At 39.3% G+C, this 24,740-nt stretch overlaps 2 protein-coding genes across 8 annotated transcripts in view; both read left to right on the top strand.

Moving 5' to 3' along the window:
* The window catches only part of LOC143174551 (von Hippel-Lindau tumor suppressor homolog), a 98,225-nt gene extending 77,487 nt beyond the window's left edge, over positions 1-20,738 (top strand). For both annotated transcript variants that reach the window (XM_076367924.1, XM_076367923.1), the window contains exons 2-3: positions 17,346-17,795; positions 18,674-20,738. In XM_076367924.1, coding sequence (XP_076224039.1) covers positions 17,479-17,795; positions 18,674-18,920 — 564 coding nt within the window. In that variant the 5' untranslated portion in view covers positions 17,346-17,478 and the 3' untranslated portion in view covers positions 18,921-20,738. The remainder of the gene's footprint in view (positions 1-17,345; positions 17,796-18,673) is intronic.
* The window catches only part of PH4alphaEFB (prolyl 4-hydroxylase subunit alpha-1), a 346,708-nt gene that overhangs the window by 77,483 nt on the left and 244,485 nt on the right, over positions 1-24,740 (top strand). The window lies entirely within an intron of this gene.

The raw sequence follows: 24,740 nt of genomic DNA, 5'->3' as shown, positions 1-24,740 counted from the left end.
CCGCCGCCACCCACCCTTATTTGTTCTGAGAGCCCCGCTGCAAACAATGGGGGGATTACGGGCTGTTTACTATGAATTGAAATTCCTGTAAATTTCCTCTTTGTCAGGGGCTCCCGCGATTCGTCGGAATTCATGGGCCTGCTCGGGAATCTCTTAAGATTTCAAGACTATAAATTTCCATCCTTTTGTTTCGCCATCCTCCGCCCCACGCCAACAGGTATTTTTCTTTCACTTATCGTCGTTCGCATTGATGGAACCTCGTTCGGTATGCTTAACCCTTGCTTGTTGCGAGTGAAATTTCAGCCCTTATGTATCTTGTTTGGGTATTTTTCACTGTCTATCTTTGGGATTTGTATTGCAACTGTTGCAATGGTTTTATTAGTTACTAGTTTATTGGAAGGGAACGGAATTCTGGTTTTATGTGAAATTTATTTGGAACCTGACGTAAATATTGGATATCGATGGATAACGGATCGTTGAGACGATAATTTGACTGTACGAAAATGTTTGTGTATTGAAGTTGTTAAGTTCTGCTTGGAATCTTTAATATGAAAGTCAATCGATATTGTCTAATGAAAAGCCGAAAAGTACATTGTTGCTACTTATAAATAAATAATATTTCAAAATATATTGTTTGATAATTATTCTATCACTAATGACGCCATTGTGTCAACATACGTAAATCTCTCAACTCACTCCAAATGCAATCTAAAATCACAATAGAGAATTAAAACATCTTCCTTTAAAAGAAATCTCAACGCCTCCCGTCGAAATTATTCTCTTAATCCGCAAGATAAAACGGTGCCGTTAATTATTCCGCAATTCGTACGCGTCTCGCGGCCGCTGCATTCCGCACGTTCACCGTTCGTGGTAGAGCAGCCTCTAAGAATGCGCGCGTTACCCAAGCAAATAGTCCGCCGGCTGCTTCGAAATGCCCGTGTGCTCGTTGTTTGCGCCGCGGATGCAACGTTACCGAATACAAATCGCATTATCGCCGTGAATCCGATTACGAGCGCGTTTTACGGTACCACGAAAGTTTCGCGGCTACGAACATCCTACCCGCGTCATTCTTCCATTCTTCGGGGCCCTTATTTAATCCTCTTTCCTCGGTTACAATAAGAACCGGCGAACGCTGCCGTTCGTTCGTCTTGCATTCCGTCCGTGTTCCCTTATGCAGCTTTGTTATTAATATTTATCGCTGTCAGCAGGGAACAGGCGCCAGTCGTTTCACGAAAGAAATTTCGAGTATCGCTTCTATTAAATTATATCCCCGTTAAATTACAGCCTGTCGTACGTGCCACCAGGGAAATAAGTTCCTCCAGCTGCAATCTGCAAACTGTATCCATTCATATGTTTATCGTATCTGTTCCAAGAATATTCAAAATTTCAGAAACTTCAGTTTCTCGTAGAGTACACTGTGAAATTAAAGAAACTTGTTAGAAACTTCTTTTTAATGGATGGATTGTTCTTTAGATAGAAATGATTGTGTCGAAATATTCTCTGTTTGAAACGAAGAAATTATTCAATTACCTTCGATGCATTCTTAAAGATTTTCTTTTTATACCAGTCTGTGGGTTCATTTTGAATCGTGGAAATTGTTCTTATCATCGAGTTTTATTTAATAGACACTTCTTGTACCTTTGAATTTTGTTTATTAAACCGTCTTTCGTCGTGAATTGAAGTGAAAGAAAGTTAAGGGTAGAAAATAGAAACAGACTTCTTCGTTGATTCAAATGAGAATGGAAGGACAACGATCGTTGTTGCATATTTATGGTTTAATTATCTCCATGGAATCACTTTCTATGCATCCAGCCATCGTCTCTGTAATACCACAATGGCGTGGTAGTAGTCGCAACTGCTGCGACAAATTAATATCGTAAGCGGCTAGTTTACACAGAATGTATTATCGTAGCGATGTTTATCTCGGAAGTTGTTTAACAAGCTCCCTTGTATCTGCAAACAGCAACGAGTACGAGCGTTCCTCGGCGTTACCGTTTCTGTGCGCGTCTTCGCCCACGTATTACGGTGTCTTGGGACGCTGAAGTCTATTCCTGTTTGCGTTCCATTCTGATCTTTCTATGATGCTCGAATATGTCAACGGGTAGCGTGGCTAATTTGCTTCAAGCTACAAGGAAACGCTACTTGGAATGACGGTGCTATAAAAATACTTTTCTATTGAGATGTTAGATGCATTACAGCTTCTTCGTTTTATCAATGTCTCTTTAGTTTTTTTATTCCTTTCCCATCGATCTTTCTATATTCTATCTTTTTTATAATCTCTTTTTATATTGCTCGATATTACCATAGACTACAGGTGCAGTAAATACTAAGGAAATTAGTAAAATCTACTTTTACACTACTCAATATTACCATAAACTTTACGTGCATTAAATACTAAATAAATAAAATTCCTTTTCATACTGCTGAATATTGCCATAGATGATACATGTCTTAACCACTGAATAAAGAAATAAAGTATTTTTTTACACCACTGAATACTAATGTAAACGCCAAATCCATTAAACACTAGATAAATGTACAAATTTTCATAATAAAATCAGTGATCCCCATGTTCCAAAACGAGTGCACAATTCCTCATCAATTCGACTGCGAGTCAACAGGGTTCCAAGCACCGACTCGCAGCCCGCGGAAAGAATAGACCCATTAACCACCTTAATTTCCGAGTTTCCCGGCGGCCGACGTATAAGGGAAAGAAGCCCATTAATTCGATTCGCGGAAGCGGCGATTCGTTCCAGCCGCGTTCTTATCAAGCCGATTCCCCTAATTTCTACCGGGAAGCGAGATTTTCCGGCAGCGAGATTGCCAGCGGGAAACGAGCGAGCGGAAAACCGTAATCCCATCGCGGAATGCGGACGCGGCCGAGGAGCGGTCGGCTGGCGGCCGTTCAAAGCGGCGGCCGCACGGTCAAAGGGAATCGAAGCGAACTTTAACCTCGCGTTTCCCAGTCCTCGTGAAACAAGAAAATTTCCCGCGGCTGCCGGGGACAATCGAAAGCTTTGATCGCCAGCCGGAATACGTTTCCGGGCGCCGCGCCGCGTCAGTTTGATCAAACACCTGGCCACCCCGGAGCGCCGGGACAACCGAAAAATCGGCTAATCTCGTACAAATTTGACGAATCTGCCAGCTCGAACGTGGCAGACACCGTGCCTCGATTGGCCGAGGACGTTGCTCGTGTTTGGCGATTTTGTCCTCAACGATTAGACACCGCTTTTGAGCGTACATTCGTATTTTTCAGAGGCGATTCGCGGAGAAATGGTATAAAGAAATCGTTTGATGAAATAGAGGTATAGTCCTAGTTTCAATTTGGAAAGCTTCCTTATGGACTCTACGAATATTCGGATTCTAAACGAAAATATTCGAAAAAGTTAAATAGATTTTATGGAAATATTCCGAATCTTTGAAGATTAAAAGTGTGGAATTAAGTGATTGCAAAAGGTAGTGCGTATCGACAATAGTCTTAACACTTAACCGGCTTGAATTTATAAATTTATAAAGAAATTCATAATTGTCACAATTAATAACTTAGAAGTGGCTTCAATCTAAAATAAAATATTAACAGGTATTTTTACTCACCTGGAGGGTTCAGTGTTAACCGTTCGATAACGATCCTCGATATATTATATCTTCTGAACGATCAAAGAACAAAGGAATCTCATCAGTTTCCAAAATTTTTGAAAGGAAAATAACATATAGCATTTGAATCAATATATTCCCTCTCCCTTTCGTATAACACAAGATAGCAGTCCTAGTGAAGCAGCGACACTGATCGGGAAAGGACTCGATTCCGGATGATCGGATCACCGTTCCGAACATTATCAGCACGGTCAATCAGCCGGCGATCAAAAGGAATGATGGAGCTCGCGATCAAGAGGAACGATTAAAGTGTAACGTTCGCGTGAAATCCTCCCCCGATCGGCGAATACTAACCGAATTCTGTTAATGTTCCGGCGCCCGTTTCCGTCAAAGGGAATCCTCCACGTTCTACAAACACCGGGACCGCTCTCTTCTTGTCTCTCGCTGTCATTAGACCTAATTGCCGATGCCCGACGGCATCCACGCCTACGATCTCGCCCTGTATTTCCCCCGCGCTACCGTAATTCGTACGCTCAATTATCTCCATTGTTCCCGCGATCGGGCGCGAACGCAATCGATATACAATGGGCGTTTTCGTTTGTTTGCCAACCTCCGGGCCGGTCACAAAGCGCGCGGGCAGGACGACTACGTGCCCGGAATCAGCGCTGTAATCGCCGGCATAGATCATCGGAAGATCGGACAAATAGAAACACGCCGAACCAGTGTTAATCATTCCCCTCTTCCCTGACCCCCTCTTCAGCCGTCACGAACGGTACCGATCAAAGTCTTTAACCAGTTAAGGGATGATTTCTATGATTGTGAAGGGGGAGGATAAAATTGGCGTGGTTTGTACTGGTGTGGGTTGACGTTGGAATGAAATAATTGGAATTGGGAGTGTTTGGGTAATGTGTTCATCGTAATGTGACGAACAGTGGAATTTTTTTGGAAAGAGCGAGGGAGGTGAATTGTGAATTATGTTAGTGATGGTTAATCGCGGAATGGATAGTGTCAGAATACACCGATGTATACGGTACACACTGTATCATAAAGTTCATTAAATATTATAACCACTTTGTATATATAAACCTGTATTGCATTAATTTAAAAGATCACTTGTAAATACATTCAGTATACTTTGTAATTTCATCTGTAAAATCATTTGTAAATTCGGTGTATTAATAAACTTATAAAAATGAACTAACAGATAGCTTGGAATTAGAGTTTTGTAAAGTGTGGAATGAGTAATGGAATAAGGGGATAGACGTTGATTGGGAGATGTAACTAGAATATTATTAAATCGTTGTTTTAAGTGAATGGTAAAGTAGATTGTCTTGGAAAATTTATTATGTAGTGATATAGAAAATGAAATTTGATTCGAAAATGCAATGAAACATTAATGTTGGATTAGTAAAATATATAAATAGAATACGATTAGAAACAGTGAAGATACAAGAAAGTATAATGGGACATAAGTGACGAGTTAACTCGTTTTATCCAACAAACTTTGGTTTCGAACAGTTTCCGGAAGAAGGAACATTGAAACTGCGACGCCACGTCCTGGAAATAAAGGTTCTTAAAATACTTATAAATTCAAGAAGTTCACAAGCGGAAAGAAACTTCTGAATCGTTGAAGAGGAATTATGAAAGGAAGATGATTTTCCTCGTAAAAACAAAGCAAGAATGCGAAGTAAAATTTGTTTGCACGAAGTTCAACTTGTTCGGCAAACTAGTTGGGAAGTTCTACTTATGGCTAACGAGTCTGTCCACTGCCGGCCGCTTCTACTTGTTCCTTCATCAAACTTGATTACCTTTCAAACGAGGGGGCATACTGAAAAAGTTGACACCGCATTTTTTATTCATCTAGCCAAGCGAGCCGTGCTCCTCTTCATACAGAGTGTCCCAAAAAATGAAAAAAAGGAAATTGATACAAGCATTTTAAATACGAATCAAGATCAAAAGCTACAATTTTAATCAAATTATTGCAACATTCCTCGTATATAACATCGGAGAACCACAATATCGTTCTCGCAGTAATTTCATTAAAAATTACTCCATCCAGAATTCCCACTCATTTCCACAAAGAAAAGACCCACGCAATAAATGGACGATGGATACAAAAATATACCTTCCGTAATATTCATTCGACGTTTTCCCAAGTAGAAAAACAAAATTTCATTTCACGATGCTTCCTGAGGCGTTGCTTTCCGAGTGGAAATGTGGATCGTTCCAAGTCGCGATTGTACGATACTTTTTTTCTGTTTATTGCGCCGGGAAATCGGTCGACGAAAAAAGAACGAGTCGAGAGTCTCGAGATGTAGGTATACCGATATCGAATTCCGTAATTAATATTTCCCATTCCGACATTGTCCGTCTTTTCGTCTGTTATTTTTTCCGCGATCCTTTTTTCCACTTTTTTTTTATTCCGTTTTGTTTTATTTTCTCCATTTTTTTTGTTTGCCGCTAGTTTTTCGTCCCGTTTTGTTTTTATTGCGTTTCGGTACCGCGACGCCACTCGAGTTTTAATTTCGAACGAGCACGGCCGACGAGTGGGCTTGGTTCAGACCCCGTTGTGGCATTTTCCGGTTCCGTTGCGAGCCCCCCCCCCCCCCCCCAAAGCTCCGCGGGACTGAACGAGCTTGCCGCGCTTTTTACAAACTGCATTTTTCATTACGTTTTTCGGCAAATGCCGTTTCGTTGACCGTTTCTTTCCTCTGTATATAAATATATTTTTTTTAAACGTACTTCCGCCGATTTACGCATGTTTACGCAACGCGACGCGTTACTCCTTTTTCTTCTTCAGCTCCCTTTACACCAAAGTGTTCTTTGCATGGTATTTTCCAGAATTTCTAATTATACACTATTTTTATATAGTAAACGTTAGTACTCTTTAATTCATTCCCTTTATATATCATTTTTCAACCAGAAAATTATCCCGATGATTAATATATACTTCCAAAATATACTATTTTCTTCGACCTAAAGAAAATGAATGTTCATATCTACGAACTTCTTTCGTCTCGATACAACACAAAATCAGCAATATCTCCCAAAACTCGCAAGAATCTATTATAATAGATACACACTTATATTATAATAGATACACCAACAAACTCACCTAATAATTTCCCCTCTTCGCATTTTCCACAACAAAAACCAACGAACGCTTTGTATTACCTGTGCAACGCTTCATTTCTCGAGAACATAATTTTACGATGCTCCAACGACGGTACCTCGCGATCGCATACCTGCGAGTACCGATCTATGTATCATCCCGTCACTAAACATCACACAGAAGCCGAAGCTACGCTCCGCCATTTCATTTCATCCTTTCTTTTCCCGCGAGCCTCTTATTTATCGCTCCGCCGCGGCGCCGGCACGGGCGGAAACGTTTGTCGCATTTCCCTTCTATCGCGGGGGTGGCAGAAGGGAATGAAGAGGTGGGGTGCGAGAGAAAGCACTTCCCGGAAACGTAATAAAGTACCTGTGCATCTGTTACCCCCGTGTGGCTCGCTCGCAGCCGCAATTTCTCGTCCTCCCGCGGCTCGGCCTAAGCAAACACTTGGCCGAGACCCTTGCAGATTGCTTACCGGCGAGTTGCATCGTCTTGCCTCGGACATTTTGCGTGCCCGACCCGACCTAACCCCGCCGCTCGCCCGGCAGCGAATTAAGGTCCCCGTTGTTTGCGAACCCTTCTTCCGGTTGCCTTGCTCGCTCTCGCCTGCCGCCCCATTTCTCTCGTAGCATGCGACGCTTTTGATCATCTTGGCATCCGAGTCGGTGCGCAATCGTTATGCTGCGAAAGGAGTTTCTTTTTCTCGATGATCTTGCGTAGATGATCAGGTTCTTCTGGGCTTCTGTTAACACTAACCGTAACGGGAACCGGTTAAATGACCGAATTTAAAATTCCGGGTTTTCTTTTGTTCGTTTAACACGTTGAATGCCATGGAGGTCATCGGTGACCTCCAACCAAATCGAATTACTGTAGTTCACTCAGTTGAACTATGGTTATTTGAAGAGATTTCTATAAGTAATGTTACCTAATGCGGTGGTTACCAATAATAATAGTGCAATTCAGTCAAATGATGTAATATTATATTTTTCCCATTTTGTGTATTTTACTCTATGAAATCGTACGGCATTCAACGTGTTAATTTTATATCAATTCCTATATTTGTCGATTAATTGGTTTTTCAATTTTCATCGTTCCTTTTGTTTCTGTTTTCATTAAAAAAAGATGTATCATCCAATTTGTTTATCTCTATTTTGTAGCCAGTTATTTGACTAGTTACAGTAAGAAAAATGCTGATATGGTTAGCGTTAATCCCTTACATTATGGCCTCCTGGTGAAGATTTTAAATAGAATTTAACAAACGCAAATATTTCTCAACTCATGTGAACTCAAATTAAATATTATTTTTCTGTTATCAATTATTATGCCGTAGAGCAAACGTAGATATAGGGTATGCATAGAAGTTTTCTCCTTTTTTAATAAATTATTGATGACAAAGTAGTCAAATCGTAGGCCAAGGGGTTAATATGAATAAACTGCAAGTAATGCGAAGAAATGTTTCATTTATTGTAAACACATTTTTTTATGGTTATTTTTGATCAGTTAATTTAGGAATCTATATTACGTGTATCGCTCGTTATTACAGAGTCAGGGGGTTAAGATTTAGGAGGATTTTCGTGTAACACTATTTTTCGTGATTTTTGAGCATTGTGTATGTTATGTGAAATAAAATAAATTTTGGGTGATAATTAATGTTTCATTAAAAATCAAAACGAAGAAAATATAATGTAAGCTACTTTATAAATGTATAGGGTGATAATCTAGAGCTTGGAAGATTAAAATGTTTTCATTGTTTCTAATCGTATAGAGTTTAAGTTAAATTTCATAGAACATTAACGTCTTATTTTTGTTATTAATGTCAGTATCAATGTCCATAAAAAGCCAAAATTTAAGTGTTTATGTTTGGAGTTATTCTAATAGGATTGCATTATTAATTAATGGTGAACGTTCCTATAAACTTGAACTCGAGATTTCGCTTCATCTTTGAAGTGTAATATCATTTTCTCCGGACATCTATCGGTGCCGAGACAATCGTGAGAACATCGTCTGAGATATCCACTTTCTTGTTTATTTGTATAAAAAGAGGGTTGATGGATAACCTGTCGCGGATAGGGGACACTATACATCGCACGGATTGCGAGGAAGACGGAGTATCATTCGATGAGAAAGAACTAAGCCGGCCGCTTAATCTCAGCTGACGGGCTTGGCTAGATCAATCGGTTCGTCCGCCTTAATTGAACTTTTTACTCGCCACCGATTTATTAACGATGTTTTACATAAGTTGAGTAAAAAACGGGTTATTATTCTCTCTTGGAAGGATGAGTCTGATCTTGACGTGCACCGAGAATGTAGGGAAACGTGATTAATCTATACTAGGAACGTTGAATCTTGAATAAAGAAGAATGTGGAATCAGAAAATTATTAAATATTTTATAAGCTCAATTTTCTTATATTTAAATGTCGATTTTTGTAGATTTAAATATGTAGAATTCTTTGACATTATCATTCCATTAATACATTAAAAGTCTCTTTTGTAATTTTCTAGTTTGAAATAATTAATCACCTTCTCTTGATCATTGCTGTTGAAACACAAACATTTCAGTAATGAATTCATATTTTGTTTTCCGTCGATTCATCCCTTTCTTTTCGAAATTAGCATGGAAACTAATTATTCACCTATCTTTCAAAACGAATACGAGAAATTAATTTCTCTCTTCGGTCCTCTTTATTCAAATCAATCCAATATTCGTTCTCTTCAACGTTCATAAACCTCAAATCGCGTCTCCTAATAAGAAAATGAGGTAGAATAGCGTGTAAATCTTCGCAATTTCAAAGATAAATCGTATATTTAAACGATAGAACTTTTTGCTTGGACTTTCACCGAACTTTCTTTAACTTCTGTCGAGCTGACTCTCGTAACTGGTGTATTCTTAGCCGCGTCCACTCGGCGAACTTCCGGCGAACGCGTTGGTAAGGATTGCTCGTCCGAGTTGGACGAGTCGGCCGTCTCGTTATTTCCAATTCGAGGGCCGATCGTTCCTTTACTGCTGACGGCCATTTCGCGCGGAGTTGCTTGCAAATTGTCGGGGAAATTACAACGTCGGCTTGGCTACGGCTCGCTAAGCTTCGTTGTAATTATTTCACTGCCACGGGAAACTCGGAACCGCCGTTTCTATCGGCTACTGTTAACTGGAAACGCTATCGATTTCATCGGACACGGTTCTTTTGACTTTGATTCTGTTTATGTTATATGACAATCACTTCTGAAAATATTGAGGTGTATGCGCAGAAAAAACAAATGATTAATACGTTCTGTGCCATCGGAAATTTCGGTTATATTTTGCTTATGAACTGTATTGATTTTTTTAATATCATGTTAAGTTATATTCAAGTTTTTGATCATTTTTATATATTCCTTGGTATGGTTTCTTTATGATTTCGCTGCTTTGTAATGTATACCGCTATCCGTGATCATGTGTCCCCTACCCCTTGCCCTATGATTTACTTTTCAATTGTGATCGATACAACAACTTTGTCAGCAATAATTTGTTGAAAAAAGATAAAAATTCTGTGCATATTTTACGTCTACGTTTGCCTTAGAATATAATAATTGATAACAGAAGGTTAATATTTCATTTGAATTCCAAAGAATTGAGTGGTATCTATGTTTGTTAAATTCTATTTGAAATGTTCTTATAAACATTTACGTGTATTATATGTAGTACGTGTATCATATGTAGTATGTGTGTATCATATGTATCATTTGTAGTTTGCCACTGAACGTGTTAAGTATAAGATAATGCTAGATATCTTATCCATAAGACATTTATTCTTTTACTAGTACCAGAATGTTGTGTTAGTAAATACTAGAAAATCTTAAGACAAGTGAATGGTGTACTTGAAATGTAAATAGTAATTATTTGATGTTACTAGTTAATACCAAGTGTTACGCATACGAATTATAAGCGTTTACTATAGAATTTAGGAAGCAGTTCATTATCTACTTACAAAATCCCTAGTAGAAGCTAATACTTCTTATGCGAACGATCCTTTATGCGATAGAAACTTTTTGTGTTTGTAATAAAGAGATCTACACTCGTGTTTGTAAATAACCCGTGGATTTTTATGCAAAATAACGTTCTTTTCTTTAATTTCAAAGGTTCATGTTATATCGAAGTATTCTTTCTCTGATTTAATAATTCATAGTTTATTGACATTGAAGCAGTAATAATATCGAATTTAATTATGTTATCCGTAATACCGACGCGATCCGAGGAAAAAGTTTTTTCATTTGAAAGTTGATTTTGCTGGAAATTTAATATGAATGTCGGTACGGTGCACTAGATATTGAATAAACCTGGACATATCTGTGCATGGCTCACCCTTTCTGTTTATTGCAAGGATACACTGGAGCTTTTTCAAATATGTAAAAAATGTATGATATCAAGTTGTGGAATAACGAATCACGTTTTTTTATTTTATTTGGGATGTAGTCGAATTTTTAACATAATAAATCAACTTTAAACTAATATTTTTGAATCCAAAAGTTGCTGATATCTTTTATGAATTTCGTAGTTGTGTTGATTAAAGCTTAAACTGTACTTAATCTTATAATTGTATTTCAGTCGACGAAACGAAACTTAAATGAATAAATGAATAAAATTCGGTTCCTTTGTCAATAACGCGAATTAGCGATGGTTGTTCACGGCGTGGTGTGTTTGAATCGACCTTTCCAACTGTATTCTTGTCATGTGCATGACTTTGCTTCTCGATTATCTAAATTATAATACCGCACGTCAGCTCCATATACGAGGGAAATCTAAATCCGCGCGAAACTCTCATCTCTGGAGTTTCCGTCAGATTACGCTTAGAAAATTATTGCCAATGGAACGATTATCCGAATTTCACCTCCCTAATTTCACGTCTCGTTAATTTCGAAAAAGAAACACATTAAACTTGCGTTACCCGCATCGAGAAATTCTAGAATCTGCAACATATTTACATTTCAAAAAGTTGGATTTAATATTAAAAACTTAAAATTTTTAATCTTAAATGTAAAATTCGCCTCTTAAAATCTGAAATGTAAAACTCATAATTTAAAATTCATAATTTTAAATCTTAAATCCAAAATTCGTTCCTTTTTAATTCTGATTTTTAAATACTGAATTTAAAATTTTCAGAATTCCACTAAACCGAAATAAATCTGTAATAAAATCCAATCCTTCTCTCGCACATAAAATGATAACTATACTGAATTTCACCGCGATATCTTTTGCCCGTACATTTTTATTTTTCTACAATAGCTTCGCTCTGTTCGCCGTATTTCCCGGTGGATTTGGAACGAAACAAGCGAGCTCGATCGATGATAAATAAACAATAACTTACGGAAGCGCGTAAATGAAATAAAGCAAACGCGAAGCTTAAGGAACCGACGTATCGAAATTGATGTAGAGGGAAACTTCCTCTCGAAGGGAACTTCGTCCGGCCGAAGACCAAGGATGAAGTTTCTTAAAAATCGTCCGACGGTGTCGCAATATTTATCTTTTTCGGTGAATGCGTTTATTCCCGGGCATTTATCAGGATAGGGTAAAGGAACTCGCGGAGATATCACAGTCCGATGATATACCGGGGCCATATTCAAATTCAGCCGCGAATAGTGCCGCCATTTTTCGTGGCGACCGACGAATTTTTCGTAAAACAAGCACGAGAACTTCCCACCCGCGGATATATTCTCCCCGGTATGGCGATTCCGCTCGTTACCGGAATTTCCGGTCGCCGCTGACCGTTCCCCGCCGAACTAGTCGATTCGATTAATTTTTTAACGCTCCCGCCAGTCGACGAATAACTAACTGCCACGGAAGATGAATGTTCCACGAGAGAATAATCATTTTTTTATCCTTGAAATTACTTCCATTTACAATTTTTTCGTCGGTGAAAAGTGAAACGACGTTTCTGAACGTGAATACACTGCGCTGTGCGACTTTAGCGCCACCTATATTTTTAAGTGGTTTGGATCTTTGATTAAGAATGAGTGAAAATCATTAAGCTGAGTTTGAAGAGTGCAATGTGTAATAGATTTCGGGAAAGTCCTATTGAATTTGCTGCTATGGATGGAGCAGTATTATCGATAACGTGATTTTCAACTGTTGCGAAAGTATAGCGTCAAAGAAGTAATTTCACTTTAAGTTAATATTGGTATTATTAAATGGCCAGCATGTTCTTCGGGCCAGAATCTAATAGAAAATATTTGAACTATTATCGTGAGATATGTTTATGTCGAAAATCGTCAGTACCAAGACGTTTTGAAGTTAAAACATTCAATTATTGCCGAATCGGATTTTTCAGTTAATACAGAACAATAGGTTTTCAGTAATAATTAATTTAAGTTATGATTAATCTAATTCTTATTATGGTGCTATAGTTATGCAGCAATAAAGGGTCACATTTTTTAATATATCTCGTTTCATTTATTCGACACTTCAATAAGATTTTCCTGAAACATGTTGTTTCCTATTTTCTTTAAATTCGAGTAAATGATTTTTATACATTCTCAATCAAAGATTTGAAACGCTTAAAAATATAGGTGGTGCTAAAGTTATGCAACGGAATGTAAAAAAACAAAGTAATTGACTGCTTTCTATTAGTGTTTCATCGTAAATGACTGGTAATATTTATTTATATTAGCAGTCTTTCTTTTCATTTCTATCTTAAAAATGTCAGTAAAAAGAACACTGTATTCCTCTTCAGTGTTCATTTCTCCGCAGCAACCTGAAAAATATAAATTTGCATGGAGATCCGCGGTGTACTAATTACATTTCCATGAAAAAATTTTCATTAAAAAAATTTAATTTATCTCGTCGGGAGTGGTGTAAAATAATCCGCAGACGTAAATTTGAATAAATATAAATTAATTGTCGGGATCCATTCATATTTCTATATAATCTTTTATATAATGCCTATGTAACATTATTACATCGCCGCATGCATAGATGTTCGAATATTTTTCATTAAAAACAAAAATTAACCTAAAATAATCTATTTGAAACTTTCCGGCAGTATATTTAGAACCATCCGTCGCATTGTCAATTAAAAAGTCCCGGCTAGCAAGTTTTAACATACATTTAACGTAAATAAATTTACGAACATTTTTCAATTAGAAAAAATTTACGTGATATGAACAATTTGAAACCTTCTAACAGTATATTTAGAAACTTTTGTCGCATTGTCAATTAAAAAATCCGAGAAGTTTTAATATACATTTATTTGCCTTGATTCTCGAAAATTTTTCAATAAAAAAATAAAAATCCACGTGAAATAAACCGTTTGAAACTTTCCAGCAGCAGAGTATGTCTAGAGACGTTCGTCGCATTGTCAATTAAAAAATCCGGGGTGGCAAGTTTTAACGAAAGCGGTCGAGAGACCGTTTGCTCGTGTCATAATCCGTGCGCCGCTACTAATCTTCGTGTTCGAGTGCGACCGGGGAAAAACTTCGGCCGGGAAAGTTCGAATCCCGCGTGGAAAAGGCTCGCGTCGCGAATAAATCGCGGAAGATATACGGAATAACTTCTTATTGCAAGCCGGCCGCGCCGCTCGGGCATAAATCTTGCTTCCCTTGTCATCGCTAATTCGAGGCCACGCCGCGCGTCCCACTGTTATCGATAGACGACGCTTGAAAAACTTTTAATGAATACGGCCGTACATAAAGTCTGCCGTGTAATTCCTGAGCCAATCACAGCGTTCTTTTATCGCGTTCACGGTGCAACGATAGCGTTGGAGTCGTTTTGTACGCGAAAATGGCGCGTTTAATTAAGTCGAATGAGCAGACTTTAATGAAGACGTCACTGGAATTTTTATGGAATTGCTTCGCAATATTCAGTTTTGCTATTCCTATCGATGATACAGTATTTGCTATTAGGTTAGAACTATGGATTTAAAATTTTTGTGGTAGGATTTTTGGTTTGTTCGATTTATGGTTTTTACAGATAGCCACAGCGGCCACGAATAAAATAGATCCTTCCAAAAACTCCAGCAGTACTTCCTTAGCTTTAAACTTATACATTTTACCGTTGACCTATATCTCTATTTTTTGGTTCAATCACAAATCATTGTTCAATTTAGATATTGTTCTTGTCATTTTAGAATTTTCCACTTTCAATGCAGCCTAGTCAACTATTACAAGTGAATATTCCCACGACGTTACTGTGGCGTCATCGGTCGTGACCGCGTTATCTCACTCGTCGTCTCAATTTTTTTTTCGTCCTATTTCCGGCAGCATCTTCATCGACGCCACGCAACAACGTCCTCGTAGTCTATTATAAAGAAAAAGTGCAACTTCTTTAATATAACGTCTTATACGAAACAGCGGGCCGGCTTCTATTATAGGAAATATGGAGAACGCCGTTCAAGTTGCCCAGAAAGAAAATGTTTCTCGAGCGAACCGCAAATTAATAGAGCCGAGCGGTATAAAGAAAAATGAAGGGAGATTGGCGAAAGGAGGCGATGCGGGGGGCTGGCCGCGAGTTTTTCAATTTAATTTTTCCCGCTAAACGGAGCAGGAGAACGGTGTGCACAGGCGGAAAATCGATCAGCGGCGTACGCCCGTATTATCAAACAAAAATCTGGTGGTCGACGGAGACCGGTGCCCTTTTTCCGGGCTTCCACTTTTCCGGGGAAAAGCCGTAATGGAGTTTCGGCGTTCTCCGCCATTGTTTCGCAGTTTTATAAGCCGATGAGAGTGCCGGGGAACATTCTCTGGCCCGTGTGGACGGACCGGGAACGATTTTACACAATGTGGGGAGGGTCGAGGCCAGGATATCCGCGGCGAAATTTCGGTATTCGGCTGTTTGCCCTGCCCGAGTATAGTTCGCCGCCAATCTTGCGCGCGTTGACAGTGATTTTCTTGCGAACGGGATGGTTCGGAAATATTCGAACCTGTTTCATACCAATGTGGCTGCGATCAATAATTTTTTCTCCATAGTAATAACACGGAAGATTTTAATTCTATTTATAATATAATATGTTATGGAATATATTAAATATTAATATTAATGTATTAGAATCTGTAACGCTATCTATATGTCTGTTTAATTATCATATTAAAAAATACCTTCAGTGACCTGCTTTCAAAAAGATAAAGCATGCATTTGTATAAACTTAGATTTCTCTAATAAGAGAGATCAGTCATGAAGTTATTTTGTTTAACAAAGTTCCCGTAATTGTATGGAATACTAACTTTGATCTCCAATGAATCGCAGTTCATTAACTCCACACAGAAATTCTAGTTCCGCCGCGCGTCGACTTTAAGCTGCGCCGAAAGGAAGAAGGAGGTACGCGGAACGACGCTTAAGCTTGTCACTCAATGCCGGCTCGCTCGAAAATTATTAAACAATATAAATGAACGAACGTCAGGGAGGATTGTTGGCTGAGCGGCGCCGTGTATTTATAGCGGACCGATGCGGATCCGTATCCATTTCTCGCGACATTTCCTCCGTTGACGAACGAGACCGTCGGGAAATGTACAGCTATTTGATTACTACCCGTTATTGATCCCCTTTCGGCTAGGCGAACGTCTGCCTGCGCGTCAGAGTTAATGCCAGGTATTGTTTAAATGAATTATCAGCGCGACGGGTCCGGTTCTTGAACTCTTCGTTTCTAGATCACAGACGATTCTATCCTTCGCTCCGCAAAAGTCACTTTTCGAAGCACTTCATGGGGATTTCGTACCTTCCGGAGCTGCCTTCTCGAAATATCTGTGAAAGTTCGGGCGGTTCTAGAACTTCTGCATTCCCGTCGCTCCCCGCGCTATCATTTCGCAGGAATTTTTTGCCTCCTCGAAATTGTTTAACGTCCGTTCCTCCTTTTTTCCAGCGTTAAACCAGTTATGTCTTCCGCTAGGTTCTATCGGAATTTTTCTTAGAATTTCATGTATCTTCTGGGCTCACGTTCTTCAAATAACTAGAAGCTCGAGAGGTTCCTGGAACTTCTCGGTTTTCAGCGACTTGGAGCACTGTTGCTCCGCTGTTGCGCTGCGTCAAATTTTCGAATAAGAATGTTTGAGTGCTTCTAGTGCGGAATTTTCGTTAGAGAATGGCTGTATATATGGAACCCAACCTTAACAGTATCAATTGAGTTATCTTTGTTATAGACAAAAAGAATTTAACCTTCAATCTAGTTGGTTCTTAATTGAACAGTTCTACAATATTTCAATCATTAAAATTTTATCGCTGCAAAAATCCTTTTACCAAGTATTTCCTAAGTATCGTTGATCCTAGTGTAATCGTACCAACATTTACTAGTGATTCACAGTCAATTTTTCAACAAATCCTCGCTAGCAATAAAAACCACTTGCCTGAATGAACTCAAATATTAGGCTAGAAAAATGTGGAAAGAGGTGTTCGAATTCAAAAAAAGAAATCGTCGGAACAAGACCAAGCCGGAGTCTTCTATCTGCCCGATTAACCCCTCAAACCTTTTAACATTTTCGTCTTATCTTAACCAAATATAATTATCCTTGAATTTACTCACAATTCAAAATCATCCAGACAAGTTCAATTCACACAATCTCAAATAAATGAAAAGTCACTTAATCCCCACAAATTAATTATAACTAGATCTCGCAATATATACAAAATTACTGGTTTGAGGGGCTAATCCAGGTCCCTGGTTGCTTTTTTGTTTTCAGTTAGTCGCGAAACCCTAGAACCAAGGTCTAACTTGGAGCAGAGTGACTCGGGAAATCAGTGACAAGTGTTTCGAGCAACGGTGTTTAAGCGATTGTCGGAGGGTCGTCGGTGGCGGATTAGGCGGCGCTAGAGATGGGCGAGAATCATCATCCTCATCATCATCACTATCATCATATCCATCCCCAACATCGGCAGCCGCATCCGCAACAGCATCTGCAGCAGCAGCAGCAGCAGCAGCAGCAGGATCAGATGCTCCTTCGTTCGATTAACAACGATCACAGGTCCTTCGTTAAGTTCATCAACAAAACGCAGCACAGCGTCGTGTTGTATTGGATCGATTACCAGGGGCAGGCGGTCAGGTACGGTGTGCTGTCCCCAGACGATTCCTTGGATATCGACACGTTCGTCACCCATCCGTGGATCTTCATTGACGAGGAAACGAATGACAGGTAGGATCCGATGTACCCGTCGCTTGATCCCTTTCATTTCTCTCGATCGTCGAGACGTTCCGACTTTGAGCTACCATTCTCCGCTCTCGCTCGAATCTTTCGACGACGAGAAGAGGACGCTTCTCTCGGAAGAAGTCGGTGCTACTTCGATTAGATGGTATTTCGGGATCGAAGTTCGTCGATCGGGGACCAGGTGCTTTCTCTTATTCATGGCGCCGACTTTTCTGCGACGACCCGTGTCGGCTAGTTTGATTCGGCGATAGAGACGCGCGGAGAAAGAGGTGGGACTTTGCTGATGCTTATCTTCGGGCTGGCTGTTAATCCCGTAGACTGAGGATTGCTCCCTGAAGTTTGCTCTCTTGGAATCTGTGATTCGATTGATTTGATTGGTCGAGGTCTGGAGAGGTTCTTCGGTGAATTGTTATTGGTTCTTGTGTGACTATCGATTTGAGGATCTTGACAAGCTTGTAGGGAGTTCTGGGTATGATTCTCTGATGGTTTCATTGGATAAGGTTCCTTGTCTTGTTTCTCATGGAAATCCTTCAGGATTTAACTCTTCTCGAAACTGGAACTTGTATGACAGAAAAACTAATTTATATTTCTTTTAGTATCCTCTCCAACTTATAAGATTAAAAGTATATTATCAAGAAAACGTCGTTGATCTTCAAGTAACCTTGAAGATACCAACATTCTTTTCTACCTGCATATCCTCCAGTCTCTAAACTGATCTCGAAGGGTCTACTTGTTCACTAACCTTCGCCAGCTCTGATTTTAGGCAAAAGTTCCGCCACTTTCTCCAACTTAAGACTAGTTAACGCAGTGATCGAGTTCACTTTGTGGATCGACGATAGGATGGAACAGGGAACGCGTTTTCGCAGGTACACAGTGAACCAGAAGGACGTGTTCTTCCCGGAGCCGTGCCAGCTGCCGCAGAGGTGCGAGAGGACTCACGTGCGCATCACATTGCCGATGTACACGTTGTGCGAGCTGGCGCTCAGGGTGATCAGGAGGCGGTTAACCTACGACTGGCAAGCTTTCTTGCTCGACATTCCCAGGAGTCTGCAGGACGAGTTAGCAATGATGCTACTCAACACGCAGGACAAAGGCGCCGTCGCTGTCGCGTAGATGCAAGAAAGAAGACATCGAGGAACAATGCTCCTTCACGTTATACCCACCGTTTTTCGCGCGTGTTGACCATCGAACGACGGACTCCGGGTCCATTCAGACTCTGAATGAGAATTCGTGCTCGAATTCGTTTCATTGTTTCGCATTCCAGTATAGAACATTGACCTTCTTGTCCCCGTGCTTGTATGTTTTTTTAACTTCCATCGCTTGTCTATTTATTATTTATTGCTATCGTTAAGTTTTATAAGCTAATCCTTTTGTATTACTGCAGTGAGTTGCTAGTATTGATGCAGTGAATTGATAGAGTGTCCAGAGTCAAAATAAACCCGGAGTCCGTTGAAGGGAAATTAATGATTTGGACTACAAGTGACTGTGTGCGATACACGTGTTCAGTTTAGTGGTGTACAGGGTCGAAAGCTACTTGGTCGTAATTGCTTATTTAATAAGGGGATGTTAGTATAGGGATGAATCGCAATTCTCTGTCTTTGAGGCTACAACCCGTTGCCATACAATTCGTTTCGCGACTGTGCTCATCGAAACGTTGTTTCTCTCATGATCGTCGCGACGATATATCTCCCGCAGACCTGATAAAAAGTACATTTAAAAAATGAAAACAATAATGGTAAGGAATCGAGGTAATTAAATAAAATCAGAGGTAACGAAGGTGATCGAGATGTTTTAATCCAACTGCTACGTGCGAATTTTGTTTTCTAACATTTGCAAAGCTATCGGCGAGCACAGATATTTCTCGAGTTTCTTATTTCGTGTGAAGCAAAAGTTATAAAGAGAGAGAGAGAGAGAGAGAGAGAGAGAGAGAGAGAACGCGCGCGTGTGTATGTATGTGTGTAGGAAAAATTGAAGCGCGGGAAAGATTAAAAGTTGCTCGAAAGCGCGGCGTTACTTTTTGTTTGCTTAAATTCTTCACGTCGTTCCTTCCAGCTTGGTTTTCTTCTATTTCTATCTGGCGAGCTCTCTCCGCATGTTTCTGTTTACGTTCGTCGTTAACGGGACTCGTTTAATACGTAACGTGGCGAGGGGCACGCCATCGAAGAAACTGGATAGACGGAATCGAAGTATCGAGAGGATCGACACGTAGACTTTCTAAGCAAAGCCTCTGGAAATCACGGAGAATCAAAAGAATTTGTTATATCTAACTGGAACCTGGTAAATCGTGATTATTGAGTCATTATGCTAATATGGGATTATTAATGTGACGACCACTCTTTCAATCCTGTTGCGTTCTTCATTATTTTTAATAAAATTATTCATTTTTCGAAGACATTTTTTAATTCGATTTAACATTGCATTTTTAATGTGCAGGTAAAGTAAAAGGCTGCAGCAGGGTTTGAGAGGATAATAAAAAAATTCAGTTTGAGGTATCAGTATGCAATATAGTAGAATATATTACTTTCTAATGTAGATAATAAGTTATTTATCTAGTTTTGCCAATTAAAATTGCGATTCATTAAACAACCTATACACTGAAGGAAAAACACAAAGGTTTCATGGTAGTTCAAAGCGCATAAACAAACGATATTAATTAAAAGACAATGAGGCAGGTGTGTTTAAGTCGAAATTCGTTAGAATTTCAATTACAAATAATCACGTGTTGCCAATGAATTCACATAACGAGCCAGTGATACTTTTAGCTGACAGCGAGCCCTTACACGCTCCCGTTATTACGTGATTGTTGAAATCGTTATAATTTAAATAAACCGATCGCGATAACGCACACAGAGGCAATCTCCCGCTAACTCCAAGTTGGTGGAACTCTAAGTATTTTTACTCATGTCCTGAGATGCTAATGAAACTATTAAAGATGAAGAAAAAAGTTTCGGTTGTTTCCCTCTTATTTTTATCTTCAATTCTTTATTCCTTTTACTGAAAGTACTTTCCATTGGTCCACTGATCTCAACTTAACCCTACTGAAATCTTCGATCTACTCATTTTAAACATTCTTAAAAATACGCTAATAATTTCTACAAATCAAACATACCAATACTAAATTCTCCAATAATTATAACGCTATATTCTTATAAACAATAAAAGCAGAAATTTCAATTATGTCATTTGAAACCATTTCCTTCATTGACACTTAATAAGGCAATTCAAAGTGATAAACCTAAACCATCGGAGATACCACTTTTATAATGAATTCATTTTCTTTCTATTAATTTTATCATTGGTCCCTCTCAATAGCAAATTCCTTAGCTCTCACGTTCGCCATTTCGAACGGAAGCTTCTTTAAAAGACTGTGAAGTCGGGCAACAAGCGAGAAGAAAGTAACACAAGGGGTCGGTCCGTCTTGATCGGCAAAGTTCGGAGTTCTCGCGAGTTTTTCCGATCGTGGGGCGGGGGGTGGGTGGAATCTCCCGGTGAAGATCGCGGGGATTTCCCCGGAAGAAATTTCGACGGGAGAAATCGGTGCGGCTGGCCGACTAATCCGGCCTCGTTCCCGCAATTCGTAAGTAGAGTTTCCAACTTATTAAAGCGATCCCCGCCCCCTTGCATTTTCTCACCCCCTGGTCGTCTAGTAATGAACCATGCAAGTCCAGGCCGATCTAGAAACTTTTAGACGCGTCTCTACCCAGCGAACCGTATTCACGGTTTTTCATAAAAGTATCTGCTCGCTCACTTATCAATTCTAAACAGTTGAATATTTTTTTTAATGTTCAAATATTGGAAAATAATTTTACATGTATTTCATAAATGTCAAATTATAATTAACACTGGAAATATTAGATTGATACGTTGATTCTTAAGGTTTTAAGTATTTAATATGTAACTAATTCGTTTGCGGTAGAAGTAAATGGTATTAGAACGAATTGTTAATTATTACAATATTACAGTGTTCAAAATTAATTATGTCATTGTAATTGTTTTCAAGTAATTTGACAAAGCTAGATGTAGGCAATTGTCATGATAATTAACGAGTTACGGAATTATATACAGTTCGTCGAAAAAACAATTATTAATTTAGGGAAGTATATTATACTATCCGTTGATTACTTATTAACCGAGTTAAATACACAGCCGACCAGAATAACCGACCGAAACAGAACGATATAAACCCATACGCTCGTGTTTTTGGCTTCGCTGGAAACTTTCCAGCGGAAATCCACCTTGAATTCCATGCCGGGAAATGTTTCCGGTAAGTTGGTTGAATTTTCTGTTTTCTTTTCCCTTTTATTCGCATCGCGAATGTCACAGTCCGCGAGGGACGAGGCTAGGAGAGTTTCAGGGCTTCAGCTTCAGCTGTAATTAATGGATTTTTATTTGGAAATGTTTGCCGCGAGGTAAATCCCCTCCTCTTCTCTTTTCCCTACGGTGGAAATCGTTGATGTAACTTTTTCTCGGGTTCTTGAACAATTTTAAAAGCCTTGTCGCGCCTGCTTCCCATTAATTTCGAAATTTCTGCGACTAAAATAGCATGGAATTTTACGTAATCTTTATCTCGAACTAACTTCTATTTACTAGCTAATTATTTTCTTAGGAAACTTGCGATTCTCTATTTATAATCTCTTCATTTCATCACACCTAACAAAACTACTACCATTTCCAAAAACTTCCATTCATAATTCTCACTCATTAATGCTATCAATCTTATTTAATCCCCAAAACGTTCGCGTACCATAAATCCTACACACAATTGCTCAACACAAAAATCTGTCCTCTTGAAAAATTTCTAAAACACACAGAAACCCCCACAATGCAAAAATAATTCAGAATCGTATTCCACCGACGCACCGCTTCAAAGCATCGATTGCACGGCGCGGAAATCCAATTTAAAATTAAAAGTATATTTCTCTCTCGCCCCGGATTTCATACAAAACCGTGAATTCGCATGAACGCGCGGCGGGCAGAACGGGAATCCGCGGGCGTCAGCGGAATATAAGGGAATTACGTAACAACCGGTTCGTTCCGGTTACCGCATTCTTCCGTATCCTGGGTCCCCGCAATTACACTTCCGATTTCCCAATACTCGTCCGGTCGATGAACGGCGATAAAAGCGCGATCTGGCCGAAATTATTTCCCTCGAGCGCCAGATCGCCGCGACTCGTTGAAAATTCCGGGCGTCCGAATCACGAAGCAACGCAATGCTGCGGCCACCACCGTAATTCATTAGACGCGCGCCGATACGCGGAGATAACGAGCGACCGGCCCACGCGACTCAAAATTATTTACGGATCCGGAATACCAATACAAACGGCCGCGGCCAGCGAGCAATTAATCTGCGAGGAGCGCGCTGTCGTCGCATTACTCGTGAAATCAACCCTTAACCCCCTGCCCTATGATTTATTTCTTAACACTAAAACTACTGAGCAGATCAATTGACTTTTTGAGATTCCTCTATAGACACTTCAAGAGTGTATCTACCAAGTCTTTAACACTAAAACTACCAGACGAGTCAAAATGACACATTCCTCATGTCTTCTTCTTGCAATTATTGTTGCAACTGTTTTTATGTTTTATTGGCGTGTTAATAAGGTGATTTTTGAAGAGTTATTATAGAAATGTTATGAAATACAAAATGATTATTAGTCGTTATTTGGTTTAGTGTAATGAAGTTATAAAGTTTCATGTATTATATTGAATTGTGTGTAGTGCAATAACGTGTAAAGATCGCATGTTTTTAACTTTTGAAAAAGACTATTCAAATGACAAGGTGGTATTACGTTGTCGGCGGTGAAAGTGTCAGACTGTCCGGTCATAGAATGTCGCAACGCCTGCACTTTTGCACCTCACGATTTCTCCTTTGTCGAGGATGAGCCGTGGGCAAGATCGACAGCGATCCTTTCGACCTCGACACGAGATTTCGCGCGTCTTCTCATCTTTCTGCCTCGTTACGAGTCACGACAGAGATATCGCACTCGAGACATTCATTCTTAGGTCCGATTTCTATTTAGACTTCGAATTCATTTTCGTTTCGAACACATCGAGGGAACCTTACTCTATCATTAATCGAAATTATTACAAATGTATGAACAGATGTTTCATTTCGACATATATTAATAACTAAAGTTATTAAAGACTTATCCGGATATTCATTGAAAATCCATACCCCCATTATCTCAAATTTTAATGAAACCGATGTCAGAAATTAGCGGGAAGTATATTACCAATTTATGAGCTTCCTTGATGGAGGATGTCTAATTACGAAGGGGAGACACAGGGTTGCCATTTTTAGTTACCATTAACCTTTCCGTGCTATCATGGGTAAAATTTTATACTAATTTTCTGCACATTTGAGCCGTTTACTTTGAAAGTGGATTAAGTCCATTTTTCAAAAAATCAATCTAATCGTTATAATAATTATTGTTCTACATAATCTTTCTATTCTTTAATAGTTCTTTAATTGTTTTCAAGTGGACTTAAATCACTTCCAAAATGAACGGTTCATTTCTTTAAATCCTTTATACTAACTTTATTATCAAATATATCAATTGTCTCGCATTCTTCCTTGCAGATCAATAATAATAGCATTATTGTAGTTCTCTTTGATGGCAGTCTCTGAGAATTAACATTGCCACGAATCAAGAACGCATATCCCACATCCTAAGGCAGCCACTATATTGTATCACTTAGATTACCATAATCTTCCTTGAACGTCTCAAATTCAATAGCGACGAGTCTGAAACGAAAGTAGCCAGCGAACTCGAAGTTTCTTTCAAAGGGGAACCGGATTCGTTAAATCACCGCTGTGAACGCCGCTCCCATTCCAAATAATGGCGCTTTCGATCACTTTAACGAGATCTGTCCAAATATTAAGCTCGTAAGGTTCCCGACAGCTGGTCCCGCACGCTATCGCCACAATGTGAC

Source organism: Nomia melanderi, chromosome 5, assembly GCF_051020985.1.
Source record: "Nomia melanderi isolate GNS246 chromosome 5, iyNomMela1, whole genome shotgun sequence".
NCBI lineage: Eukaryota > Metazoa > Arthropoda > Insecta > Hymenoptera > Halictidae > Nomia > Nomia melanderi.
The sequence above is the reverse complement of the archived record's forward strand: the minus strand, read 5'-3'. Positions and strand labels throughout refer to the sequence as shown.